This window comes from Protopterus annectens, chromosome 13.part0, assembly GCF_019279795.1.
Source record: "Protopterus annectens isolate FY-2018-M chromosome 13.part0, PAN1.0, whole genome shotgun sequence".
Classification (NCBI taxonomy): domain Eukaryota; kingdom Metazoa; phylum Chordata; order Ceratodontiformes; family Protopteridae; genus Protopterus; species Protopterus annectens.
In genome coordinates this window covers 1,356,234,277-1,356,249,337 of record NC_056747.1, presented here as the reverse complement: position 1 = coordinate 1,356,249,337, position 15,061 = coordinate 1,356,234,277, and the positions used below count along the sequence as shown (strand labels likewise).

Below are 15,061 nucleotides of genomic sequence, written 5' to 3'. Positions count from 1 at the left end.
CTGTTTCATAATGTATGCAGCCTCTGTTACTGTGAGGCTGTACACTAACAAGGAAATAACCAATGGCAGAGCCTCAGTTACTGTGAGGGTATATACTAACAAGGAAATAACCAATGACAGAGCCTCAGTTACTGTGAGAATATATACTAACAAGGAAATAATCAATGACAGAGCCTCAGTTACTGTGAGGGTATATACTAACAAGGAAATAACCAAAGATAGAGCCTCAGTTAGTGTGAGGGTATATACTAACAAGGAAATAATCAAAGACAGAGGATCAGTTAGTGTGAGGGTGTACACTAGCAAGGAAATCACCAAAGAGAGAGAGCCTCAGTTACTGTGAGGGTATATACTAACAATGAAATAATCAAAGACAGAGGCTCCGTTACAGTGAGGGTGTGTACTAATAAGGAAATAACCAAAGACAGAGGCTCACTTACTGTGATGGTGTACACTAACAAGGAAATAACCAAAGACAGAGGCTCAGTTACTGTGAGGGTATATACTAACAAGGAAATAACCAAAGATAGAGCCTCAGTTAGTGTGAGGGTATATACTAACAAGGAAAGAGCCAAAGATAGAGGATCAGTTACTGTGAAGAGAGAAAAGGGAGACCACAAAATTTCTCTGCAACACTCTCTCCTTTCCATGTCATCAAGTTATCAGCATGGTTTTATCTTCAGTAATATATGTGGTAAAAAGTAATCTGAAGACTATTACAAGCCTATAGTGGCATTGGTGACTGAAGGCCGGTGTCCTAATACCTCGCTCTAGCTGCTGCATATGTTAAGGTGCACTGGTTTCGTGAATCCTGATCCTTGCCATCAATAAGAAGAAGTGTCGTTTTCCTGAAATGCTCTATTATTTCAGTCACTGAAGTGAATGTCTGTGGAAATAAAATTACACTCTACATTTTCAGTAAGTGCAAAATATGATCAAAATAAAGAGTCAGTTTGAAGTCTCACAGCGAAGTGCTGGATGTTAAAAAAAATGAGAGATTTTGAGTGGTCTGTAGATTCTCCAAAGGGAGCTTAGGTAACAGCACCCACTAAGCCTTTTGTGGGTCAAGACTGGCGATCCCCGGGATGGAGTTGGATTAAAACAGAAGATGGCTGGAAACAATTTGAATTACTTTGTTACGAGTTGGAGAATAATCTGCACAATAAGGTGGTTGGTAATGAAGAGTAAGTAGAAAAGCACCCAATGTGTCGTTAAGGAAGATGTGCTCATTTCACAACTGCTGCCTGGTGAGGAGAATGTACCTGTGCAACACAGGTTGCTGTTAACATCCCCATCTACTGCAAGACTTTCACTGACTACTACTTTTAAAGCACAAGAAGTTAATCTTGACATTCTTCGGTCTGGAGTTGCCTGTCTACCTGGAACCAGAGACAGAACTGGACGTGCTGTCATAATAATCTCTACAAAGAATCCAGTTTGGCTGAGTCCACATTGTAATTCATAGGTTCATAGGTTCATAGGTTTATACTAGGCTATCTGCCCTAAGGCATTTATAAGCCTAGCCCAAATTTTTGTGGCTTACACCACCCCTTATATGAAAAAATACTGTGCCCATTAGTTTGTTGTGCCTCTGTCCAGCAGTGACACAGAGATGATTCCCGGGGTAAACCTACGATCTCCCATCCACAGGTCTAGATTTCTCTTGAACAGAATCAGCGAGGTGCTCTGCCTCACATGGACCGGGATTTTATTCCACAGCATAGGGAGTCTCTGAGTGATAAATCTATCCCTCCAGCATGTCCTATTTATATCCATGCTAAGGTTTAAGTCGCTTGCTCTAGTGGTTTTGGTGGATTTGGATTTTTTGAGGTGGAGCATGTCCATTAATTCCGGGTTGGACATGGCCTTGTATGTCAGGCACATGTCACCTCTGAGCAGACAGTATGCGACTGAATAGAGCTGGAGTTTCTTCAATCTGGCAGCATATGACAGATTTTGGAGTCCCTTTATCCTTTTGGTGAGGAACTTTTGGGGTCTCTCCAATTGCTGCAGATGTCGGGTGAGATACATCCCGAATGGGGTATTGTACTCGATCATTGGTCTGATAAGTGAAGAGTACAGGGGAACAATGACCTCACTAGATCTGGATGTGAATCCCTTCATGATCAGGTGGGCAATGTAGAAGGTCATTCTAACCACTTTAGCAACGTGAGTGTCAAAAGAAAGGCCACTGTCAACCTGGGTCCCCAGGTCCCTGATAACCTCTTCTGTGCTTAGTGGATTGCCACCTATATGGTAGCTTGGGGTTACCTTGTTTTTCCGAAGGGTATGACTATACATTTTTTGGCGTTTAACTTCAGGCCATGGCTCTGGCACCAGCTATCTGTTTCCGTGAGTCCCTTCTGAAGGATACCTGTGTCCGATGCACTTTCCACTATGGCGCCCAGTTTGCAGTCGTCTGCAAACTTTGTCAGCCAAAGTCCTCCCATGTTGGCCTGTACTTCTGAGAAGTAGATGCCAAACAATAGGGGGCCAAGGACCGAGCCCTGTGGGACACCACTTGTGACCGGCTTGGAGTCTGACATAGCGCCAGCAACTCTAACCCTGTGGGTTCTGTCCTTAAGCCAGTTTGCAACCCATCTTGTGACATATGGGTTTACATTTAAGCTGGTAAGTTTTTCTACAATACCTGAGTGGGGTATTGTGTCGAAAGCCTTTGCAAGGTCAAGGTAGGCTGTATGGACTGCCTTTCCTCATCAATGGCCTTGGTGACTGTTTCAAGAAGTCACCAAGTTCAAAAGGCATGATCTTCCCTTGACAAAGCCAAACTGGGTCGGGTCCAATGTCTGCAAGTCCCCTATATCTTTGTTTATGAGCTCCATTATGATCCTCTCCATAGCTTTGCAGACTAGACTTGTTAAGCTTATGGGGCGGTAATTACCAGGGTCCTTAGAGGCGCCACCTTTGTGGAGTGGGACCACAGTTGCCGTACGCCACTCCTTGGGCACGTATCCTGTGGTAAGGCTGAGATTAAACAGCTGCCTTATGTGCAGGTTTAATTCCTCATTTAGCTCGTGTAGCACACAGCCGGGACACCATCCGTCCCATTGATGCTGTGTTTTTAGCTTTAGAGAGAGCAGCTTTCACCTGCGCATTTGAGATGTCCGGGAGGCTACACTCGGCTGGGATAGTTATCTCTCCTTTAGGGGGGGAGAGAGAGGTGAAGTTTGCACTGAACCTGTCTGCCAGTATGTTGGCAATGTCTGTGGGTTCAGTGATTTTTGTATCATTTTGGACTAATTCTGAGCATATCTGGGAGTTCCCACCCAGGTTCCTAACATAGCTGAAAAAGGCCTTATGATTGTCCTTTGAATCCATGGCAATCTTTCTCTCAAAATTGGCCTTAGTTGATTTTATGAGTGCTCGTATTTTTTTACTAATAATTCATTTACTCTTGTATTTCTCCAGTATTATCAGTATTGAAATCAGAGCTTTGGGACTTACCATTTTGGTCGATGCTCATTGGTGTTTACCAGTTCCTGAGCTCTTTAAATCTTTCAGTGCCCTACAAGATGCTGTTCCTAACTGAATCCATGTTGTATTAGTACTTACTGACAAAGATTTCTCTTTCCATGTGGCAAAACCCATTCTGTACTGAATTGTTGTCTATTGACTGAATTTGGATAAGCAGTATTTAATGGTTTTGTTCATGTAAGATATGTACAACTTTTGAGTGGTATGAAACAACTGTACCAATATCTGAATCCTGAATTTCCTGACTGTTGAAATCCTTCTAAAGCGAACGCTTACTTTCCCAGTGCTGTACTGGTCCCTTGAGCAGAACATGTACTAACACTCAAAAGAACCAAAGTTTTGTCCTGCCGCATGTATATCATTCCCTGGTGTATCCTGCCTTGAGATTTCCTGAATTTCCTGACTGTAGACATCAACACTTTCCCTCCACCCCACCTGCCTCTCACTACCTCACCACTTCCCTCCTACATCCCTTAACCTCCTCTCTATTATATCCAACAGGCCCCACCTATCCTGCACTCTCCTACTCCTAAAACCTTTATTTCCACTTCCTTCCTCATCCGTCTTCTACTTCCTGTACACCCTCCACCTCTGCCTCCCCACCTCCCCCACACAACACACTTCATACCATGTCACCTCCTATACTCACTTCCATCTATACCCTCCACCTCTGCCTCCCCACCTCCCCCACACAACACACTTCATACCATGTCACCTCCTATACTCTTCCATCTACACCCTCCACCTCTGCCTCCCCACCTCCCCACACAACACACTTCATACCATGTCACCTCCTATACTCTTCCATCTACACCCTCCACCTCTGCCTCCCCACCTCCCCCACACAACACACTTCATACCATGTCACCTCCTATACTCAGTTCCATCTATACCCTCCACCTCTACCTCCCCACCTCCCCCACACAACACACTTCATACCATGTCACCTCCTATACTCACCTCCATCTACACCCTCCCCCTCTGCCTCCCCACCTCCCCCACACAACACACTTCATACCCTGCCACCTCCTATACTCACCTCCATCTACACCCTCCACCTCTGCCTCCCCACCTCCCCCACACAACACACTTCATACCATGTCACCTCCTATACTCACCTCCATCTACACCCTCCACCTCTGCCTCCCCACCTCCCCCACACAACACGCTTCATACCCTGCCACCTCCTATACTCACCTCCATCTACACCCTCCACCTCTGCCTCCCCACCTCCCCCACACAACACACTTCACACCATGTCACCTCCTATACTCACCTCCATCTACACCCTCCCCCTCTGCCTCCCCACCTCCCCCACACAACACACTTCATACCATGTCACCTCCTATACTCACCTCCAGCTACACCCTCCACCTCTGCCTCCCCACCTCCCCCCCCACAACACACTTCATACCCTGCCACCTCCTATACTCACCTCCAGCTACACCCTCCACCTCTGCCTCCCCACCTCCCTCACACAACACACTTCATACCCTGCCACCTCCTATACTCACCTCCATCTACACCCTCCACCTCTGCCTCCCCACCTCCCCCACACAACACACACCTCCCCACACAACACACTTCATACCCTGCCACCTCCTATACTCACCTCCATCTACACCCTCCACCTCTGCCTCCCCACCTCCCCCACACAACACACTTCATACCATGCCACCTCCTATACTCACCTCCATCTACACCCTCCACCTCTGCCTCCCCACCTCCCCCACACAACACACTTCATACCATGCCACCTCCTATACTCACCTCCATCTACACCCTCCAGCTCTGCCTCCCCACCTCCCCCACACAACACACGTCATACCATGTCACCTCCTATACTCACCTCCATCTACACCCTCCACCTCTGCCTCCCCACCTCCCCACACAACACACTTCATACCATGTCACCTCCTATACTCTTCCATCTACACCCTCCACCTCTGCCTTCCCACCTCCCCACACAACACACTTCATACGATGTCACCTCCTATACTCTTCCATCTACACCCTCCACCTCTGCCTCCCCACCTCCCCCACACAACACACTTCATACCATGTCACCTCCTATACTCAGTTTCATCTACACCCTCCACCTCTGCCTCCCCACCTCCCCCACACAACACACTTCATACCATGTCACCTCCTATACTCACCTCCATCTACACCCTCCACCTCTGCCTCCCCACCTCCCCCACACAACACACTTCATACCATGTCACCTCCTATACTCACCTCCAGCTACACCCTCCACCTCTGCCTCCCCACCTCCCCCACACAACACACCATACCCTGTCACCTCCTATACTCACTTCCATCTACACCGTCCACCTCTGCCTCTCCACCTCCCCCACACAACACACTTCCACAACATCTCAGCCTCTTTAGTCCCCTCCCACCCTTCCCTCCTCTTCAAAGTAAAATTTCTCCCAATCACTACTAAATACTACAAACCCAGACCTTTTCATTACCAGACACTTCTAAGTACAAACCAAAACATCTTATTCCTTATCTCACTTACCTCTGCTTAGCCGGTCACATTCACCCTAATCCAGGACCAAACTTCTCTCCTACTGACCACACTAGCTCCCACAATAATTCCACCAATAAATACCTCAAATTCCTCACCATCAACGCCCAAAGCCTAAAAAATGAAATAACCCAGTTTCATGCCTGGCTCACTCACAACTCACCTGACATTGTAGGCATCTCTGAAACCTGGCTAAAACCTCACATAAGTGACTCTGAATTCCTTCCCCCCGGATTTCAATCACTTCGATCTGACCACCTAAGTACTCGAGGTGGCGGTGTCACACTAGTCTACTCCAACCAGCTGTCCTTTACTCCATATCCTAATACCATCCCTTCTATTAATAATGCTGAACTTGTAGCAGGCCTTCTAAAAATTAACAATCATAAAAGCATCTGCTTCATTTCCTCTATATTCCTCCAGGTAACAACACTAACACCCTGGAAGACATCCTGTCCTGGGCCTCCTCAAATATTAAATTGGAAACCTACATATTGGGTGATGTAAATATAGACTGGAATAAAATCAACAACCCTAACCCCACCATGTCAGTCAATCTATTTAACTACACTCAACTTACTAACACCATCACTAGACCCAACAAAACCAACCCCCCGGGCTCCATACTAGACTGGATCCTAATATCTCATCCCAATAAAGTGATACAATCTGGTGTCATACCTGACCTATTAGGAGACCACCTCCCTGCCTTCACCCATCGAGCTTCCCTCACCCCCCCCCCACACTCCCACCAGTTTATCCACACTCTGAACCTCTCTAACTTTAACCCTACTACTTTCTCTGATTCATTCAGGAATACCAATTGGAACCCCCTGAAAACTCTTCCATTAGACTCAGCCACTGACTTTTTCAATTCAACTTTCTTAAATGTCCTTAACTCCCTAGCTCCAGTAAGAACAAAAGGAGTAAAAGCTAAGACCACCCCGTGGCTTACCAGAGACACTGAAAAGATTATGCTACAAAGAGAGAAAACCTGGAAAACATGCCTCCAAACTAAACAACCAGACATCTTACTTAAATGCAAACAACTAAGAAACCATGTCAAAAAACAAGTTATGAAAGATAAAAAAATCCTACTACATCAAAATGCAAACCCCCCCCCCCCAAAATGTGGAACTCTATCAACACTCTCCTTAGGCCAGGTACTAAAAACAATCCCTGCCCCAACACCAGCAAATCTGACCTTGAAATTGCCTCACTATTCAACACCTTCTTCACCACTTCTATTGCTGAGCTAACCAAGACCTTTACCAACAACCCTCCCCCCCACTTTCAAACTCAAACTCATCTCCACCTACCAAATAAAGAAACTACTCTCTAAACTGAAGCCTTGCTCCAATGCCCCTGACAACATTCCCTCCTCCTTCTTAAAAATAACCTCCGATGGTATTGCTCTCCCTATTAGCATCCTGATCAATAGATCCCTACTTGAATCCTATGTACCCAACTATGGCGCTCTGCATATATTCTTCCACTTCACAAGGGTGGCAAAAACTGTAACGTATCTAATTTCTGCCCCATAGCCATTCTTTCCCCTCTCTCTAAACTCCTTGAAAAATGCATCCACCTTCAGCTGTTGCCATTCCTTACCAAACACCAGCTACTCTCTCCTACCCAACACGGCTTCCGCCCAGGACATAGTACCAACTCCACCCTTCTCTCCCTCTTACATAGTATCAATTTAGCCCGTGACTCTGGTAATTTAGTATCCTCTATTCTGCTGGACTTATCTAAAGCTTTTGATACTATCCCCCACACTCACCTTCTAAATCATCTGTCTAATCTCAATCTCTTCCACAAAACTCTCTCCTGGTTCTCCAGCTATCTTTCCGACAAGTTCCAGGCCATCAAATGTGGCCAGGGCACCTCCACCTTCTGTCCTACCCCCACTGGAGTACCCCAAGGATCCATACTTGGCCCAATTCTATTCAACATCTTTATTAACGACTTTTACAAGGTCATACCCAATACTAAAATTGTTCAATATGCTGACGATTCTACTTTGATCTGCTGCGCCTCCAACTTAACAGATCTCCAACCACTGACACAAACAGCCTTCTCAACTACCAGAAACTGGATGCTCTAAAATCACCTCTCATTAAATGCTAACAAAACTAAAATCCTTCTAGTCTCTCCTTCTAAGTCCTCCCCTATTGATAAAAACTCATTCCAAATAACCAGCCATAACAACTCCATTTTAGAGGTCATTCCTCTGCCAAATTTCTTGGTGTAACCATTGATGAACACCTAAAATTTAATACTCACGTCCAGCTAAACATAAAGAAAACCAACATAAAACTCGGCCTTCTTTATAGAAACAACCACTTCCTCTCTCCTGCTACCAGACTAACTATTGCCACTACTTATCTCCTTCCCTCTCTACTACATGGCGCCCCTCTGCTTACTAATTTATCCTCCTCACTATCCTCCAAACTAGAAGTATATTACAATAAAATCTCAAGATTTGCTACCAAAGCCAAATCTTCCTCTCATCACTGTTCCTCCCTTCACTCATTAAACTGGATTGAACTCCATAACCAACTTGACTTTCTCCAAATCATGACTGCCTATAGACTACTATTCCAACCTACCAAGTGCCCTGCACTATCCAATATCCTACAACCATATACTCCCCATAGAACACTTAGATCTACACACCAAAACCTAATCACCATCCACAAACCCAAGCGCCCAGCTGGTCAACTTCTGCTTTCTTTCACCTTAGCCAAAAATGGAATGCTCTTCCCTGCACTCTTAGGACCTGCGATAACCTCGAAAAGTTTAAAACTCTTCTTCATTCTTACCTTTACTCAAACAGGAAATACAACTGTACTCTTCACCCTATACCTCTCAATGTCCCCTCCACTTTTACTCCTGGTTAACCTCTCACCTAGCTAACCTTGCTCATTTGTATTCTGTATAAATAACTATACTGTAAAATCTAGCCTCAAGGCCATTTACCTGTCTTTTACACCTAAACAAAATTGTAATTGTTTGTTTGTTTATGAATGCTACCTGTTTATTTGTCAGTAATGCAAAGTTTCTTAGTAATTATTCATGTAACTATGTATTGTTGGAGCTTTGCTCCCCGGGCCTTCACTGAAAACGGGCTCCCCAAGCCTAGTAGACCTCCCTGGTCATCAAACTGGAATAAATAAATAAATAAATACATTTTTGGTTACCTGCATGTGCTGCACTGGGAGTCAGTAGGTAGAGGTAGGTAGGTAGGACAGGGCAAAGAATGCAGCTGCTCCATGTGCATTGTGTTAGGAGGCATGATTGACAGATGTTGATTGGATGGTTGTACAGTAGCGGCATTCAGAAATGAATGCTGATATTGCATTTGCACTCAGGCTTGAAGCAGTTCAGTGCTTCATACATTGTATTTAGCTGTGGCAAGTGACTTGTCACGTTTATAGTGAGCAGTTTGTTACAGTTTTTAAAGGACACCTTTTTTGCGGTACTGAATCTGCCGAAGGCCTTTCTTGGGGATTTGATGCAGGTGCCAGACAACCTGGCTTTGATTCTGAGTGATTTGCTTCCTGCTAGTCAGACAAGACTAGTCTGTGCTAAAGCACTCGTCTGTACCCGTTTTGTCTGATTACATACTAACATGGCTAACTCTACCACTTATTTTGTATTTTAATGCTGCTGCAAGATAAAAAGAAAGAGTGTCATTAATTTTTCACAACTGTTCTGTAAATGTTTGCCTGCCTTAGGAGTTATGGAATATTAAAACCCAAGTAATGTCCATTTCTGTACTTACAGGTCGAGAGAAGGAGCTAAGTATGTTTGAACAACTTTTGAGAGAACAGAGACGTGATTTGTACCATGTACTACTGTATGAGGGTGTCACGGGCTATGGCAAAACCAAACTGTTGGGAGAAATTTGTTTCAGAGCCAAGGAGAAAGGCTTCAGGTTTGTTTTCAAAGATATCCATTCACTTTTAAACTAATTTTTACTGATTTTCCTGTTTGAAAATGTTACATATACAGACATGTAGTAAAGACATTAAAAATAAGTAATGTTTTTGGTAAGACTGTAGTATTTCTTTCTTAGATTTATTTACAAGTTGAACATACAGTGGATAATAATATAAGGTGCTCAGTGCTGATAATCTGAAAAAAAAGACTAAAAACACAGGAGAGCAGATTTTGAAAGCTGCTCTTCTCTTTTAAACTTCTTTTTGCAGAGGGAGTAAGCCCCCCCTTGCACCCTCCATGCCCCTCACCCCTTGAAATTATATATACCGACTCCAAGATTGCCATACCTTGGAGAAAAGGGAATATTCTAAGAAACAGCATCTCTGACTTAATATATGTAAGTCCATTCTTTCGGCCGTTCAGCCTCCGTATTTTGGGACATTCTCTAGTGGGTGACGACATTTAAAATAGTTGTCATATTACATGCTAAATATTCTGTAATGCTAGTAAGTCATTACACCTTGCCATTCCCCACCCTAGACTGTACCTCCTTTCTCAACAAGGGCTAAGCCAGTCAACCACAGGGTGAAGTTCTAAAAACTCATCCAATTATTAGGGTTCCATTTGAAAGGAGATACTGCATCTGCACGGGGAGTCTATTCCACAAGTGGGGAGATGCTGAGTAATTAATCTCTCTCTCTCTCTCTCTCTCTCTATATATATATATATATATATATATATATATATATATATATATATACCCTGATTTATTAATCCACTGAAGCAGGTTTAGATCCCTTGTTCTGGAATCTGATTTGTAAAGGTAAAAGAGGTCCAGAAATGCTGGGTCCCTGATTGCTCGAAAGGGAAGGCATAGGTCTCTTCTGAAGAGGCTATAAGACAGAGAAAAGAGGGACAGTGCTTCTAGACTTTTCTAGTAGCTTTGGAATTTTAAGCCTATGATCTTCTTTGATAGGAACTCCTGAGCTCTTTCCAACTGTTTGATATATCCAGAGAGGTACATCCCAAAAGGACCATCATAGTCTATAATTGGTCTGATCAGTGCTGAGCTGAATACAAGGGGGCAATAACGTCTTTAGATCAGGATGATAAGGGGGCAATAATGTCTTTAGATCAGGATGATATTCCGTTGGTAATCAGCTGTTTCAAGTAGTTATCCTGATGATAACCATTGCTACATGGTGATCAAAGGACAGGGAAATATCAAAAGGGTTCCAGGATCTCTAACTATATTTTCATTTTGAAGTTTCATATTGTCACTGCTGGGATGGTTTGCTTTCCAAATGCGATAATGTTGAATTTTTTAGCTTGTAATTTAAGCCCAGTTTCAATACAGCAGGCATTTATAAGTATAAGTTAGTTCCTGTTGCAGAGATTTTGTGTCAGAGGGATATTTTACAATGATTTCAAGTTTGCAGTCATCCACAAACTTAGTTAGCCTTAGTCATGGTTTTCGGTCTGTAGGTCAAAAAAATAAATAACGGACAAAAGTAGTCCCATTAGGACACAACTGGTTTCCTTCATGTTCTTGGACACTGCCCTTGCCACCTGCACAGTATGGGTTCTACATTTTAGCCAGTTTGCTTTCCATGTTACCACACAGAAATCTAATTGTAATATATTTAGTTTATTTATTATGCTGACTTGGAGGATGACTTGGTCACTGTCAACAGCTTGTCTTACCATTTTGAAGAAGTTACCCAGTTTGTTAGATAAATTGTACCTTTTACAAAATTAAATTTTTGTTCATAGGCTGGCTGCCCTTGTGGGCTATTTTAAGCCTAACCAAATCCCCCCAAAGTTGAGATTTAAACCCCATACCTTCTGTCGCTGAGGTAAACACCTTAACCATTATGTCAACCCCAAGCCCTGGATCTAAGCTGAATGAGATTTTTAATGTGAATGTTAATCAGATTTGTAATTATGTGTTTCATGGCTTTATAAATGAGCACCATCAGGCTGATGAACCTGTAGTTTCCAGGGTTAGTAACAGGACCCCTTTAATGGAGGGGTATCACCAGTGCTGTACACCATGGATCTGGGAACGAGCCTGTAGCCAGACGCAGGTTTAATAGCATATTGAAAGGGCCCTCACCAGTGCTGTACACCATAGATCTGGGAACGAGCCTGTAGCCAGACGCAGGTTTAATAGCATATTGAAAGGGCCCTCACCAGTGCTGTACACCATAGATCTGGGAACGAGCCTGTAGCCAGATGCAGGTTTAATAGCATATTGAAAGGGCCCTCACCAGTGCTGTACACCATAGATCTGGGAACGAGCCTGTAGCCAGACGCAGGTTTAATAGCATATTGAAAGGGCCCTCACCAGTGCTGTACACCATAGATCTGGGAACGAGCCTGTAGCCAGACGCAGGTTTAATAGCATATTAAAAGGGCCCTCACCAGTGCTGTACACCATAGATCTGGGAACGAGCCTGTAGCCAGACACAGGTTTAATAGCATATTAAAAGGGCCCTCACCAGTGCTGTACACCATAGATCTGGGAACGAGCCTGTAGCCAGACGCAGGTTTAATAGCATATTAAAAGGGCCCTCACCAGTGCTGTACACCATAGATCTGGGAACGAGCCTGTAGCCAGATGCAGGTTTAATAGCATATTAAAAGGGCCCTCACCAGTGCTGTACACCATAGATCTGGGAACGAGCCTGTAGCCAGACGCAGGTTTAATAGCATATTGAAAGGGCCCTCACCAGTGCTGTACACCATAGATCTGGGAACGGGCCTGTAGCCAGACGCAGGTTTGATAGCATATTAAAAGGGCCCTCACCAGTGCTGTACACCATAGATCTGGGAACGAGCCTGTAGCCAGACGCAGGTTTAATAGCATATTAAAAGGGCCCTCACCAGTGCTGTACACCATAGATCTGGGAACGAGCCTGTAGCCAGACGCAGGTTTAATAGCATATTGAAAGGGCCATCACCAGTGCTGTACACCATAGATCTGGGAACGAGCCTGTAGCCAGACGCAGGTTTAATAGCATATTAAAAGGGCCCTCACCAGTGCTGTACACCATAGATCTGGGAACGAGCCTGTAGCCAGACGCAGGTTTAATAGCATATTGAAAGGGCCCTCACCAGTGCTGTACACCATAGATCTGGGAACGAGCCTGTAGCCAGATGCAGGTTTAATAGCATTTTGAAAGGGCCCTCACCAGTGCTGTACACCATAGATCTGGGAACGAGCCTGTAGCCAGACGCAGGTTTAATAGCATATTAAAAGGGCCCTCACCAGTGCTGTACACCATAGATCTGGGAACGAGCCTGTAGCCAGACGCAGGTGTAATAGCATATTGAAAGGGCCCTCCAGAGCTTGTTTAGTACAGTTTACAAACAGCCCAATACGTTATCTGCCTTGTGCAGCAAGTGTTCTTTGTCGTGGACAGTGCTTTCATTATGTGTTCTTTAGTGATGATGGGGGTTTTTCAGAGATACGGGGTTCATAGGACTTTAGTCTACTCAGGAATGAAATTTGCACTAAATTTATTTGCTAGTACTTTACCAATGTTCACCGATCCAAGTAGGCTTTGCCATTTAATATGAGTTTTGTACATTGCTGAGTGTTATTTTGTAGTTTTCTAGCTTAACTAAAGAAGGATTTGGAATTATCCTTGGCTTCAGATGCCAGCCTGAGTTTATGGTCTGCCTTAGTAGATCTAATAGTCTTTTTTAATTCTTACTCATATTCTTATTGTTTTCCATGACCTGGGGGGGGCTTTAGATCTGTTGTATTCTTCATTAAATTTTATCCTTTTTCCTTTAGATATTATTTATATCGTAAGACCACCAGGTTGTTTACTTTTAAATTTCCTACTGTATTTGGATCTGGATTGTTAATTTATAGGTTCATAGGCTCTACACATTTATTTATCTGGGTATAAAACTCCTTTGTGAATCAACCTCCTGAGGTGATGTCTGGAGTGGTGTTATTAGCAAATTTCATGAACAGCATAAAATTTGATGAGATTTTTGCACTTAAAATCTTTCAATTTCAATATATTAGTTTCAGGGGGCTTAGACAGTTTGAGGGAAAATGTTACTGACTAACTTAATAAGAGAAGAAGTTACTCCTGGACTTGGGAATGTTTATATTTCAATTGTAAGTACAAGGTAAATAATATTTTGTCATCTGGTTGGGCTAATAGCAATCTGGTTACTTAAAAAACGTCTGTGCATATCCTGAATTGAATGTGTTGATGGCTAGTTAAGGTCTTCCAGAATGATATAGTTTTTTATTATGGGGAGATTATCCATGAGAGTTTTTATTATGGGGAGCTCATCCATGAGAGTTTTTATTATGGGGAGCTCATCCATGATGACAGGAACATGGGGGCTCATGGAAGGTGTTCTCTAATAGGCAATAAGCTGTAGCTGATTTTGTTGAGTGTGATTTGGAGTTAGATAAGTTCCATTTGTGGTTCTCTGGGAACCTATCTGGAATTAATATGATTTCTGACAAAGGTGGACATTTCACCATAGTTGCCGTTGTATCTGAAAGTGTGGTGAGCACTAAACCCACATATGGAGGGAGTGCTTTCTGGGCATGTAAACCATGTTTCAGTGATTACGCATATATGGATACCTTCCAAATACAAGAGTGGCTTAAGGTCGGGCAACTTGTTCTTTAGATTTCTGGAATTGCACAAAGCCATTTTAATTTGATCCTGTTTTGACATTGATACATTTAATATATTGGAGTGGTCATTGACTGAACACTTATTGATTGTGTCTGAGGGCAACTCCCCTGTTTGGTACACACCCACCCTTAGGGAATGTATCATTGAGTGCCCTGCCACCCAGGATGGGCACGCCCATCCCTTCACTGCTACTCCATTAGTTGCCTGAGCTGCTAAGTGAATCCAGGTCAACTGGACTCTAGTCAGTATTTTATCCCTCTGCACCAGGGGAGTGGCTGCTATACCTTGTCTCACATTTATTTCTGTTTTGGCCTCTGTCTCCCAGGTTGTGCAGCTTCTATCATTCTGTCAGCTTCATGCCGTTTTCGCCATCCCACCCTGTGCGCATTTCTGAAGTTTGCTCGGTTATCCC

General features: G+C 43.8%; 1 protein-coding gene across 1 annotated transcript in view; it reads left to right on the top strand.

Moving 5' to 3' along the window:
- ADCY10 (adenylate cyclase 10) overlaps nucleotides 1-15,061 on the top strand; it is a 376,739-nt gene that overhangs the window by 195,404 nt on the left and 166,274 nt on the right. The window contains exon 13 of the mRNA XM_044054989.1: nucleotides 9,818-9,968. Within this exon, the coding sequence (XP_043910924.1) occupies nucleotides 9,818-9,968 (151 nt within the window). The remainder of the gene's footprint in view (nucleotides 1-9,817; nucleotides 9,969-15,061) is intronic.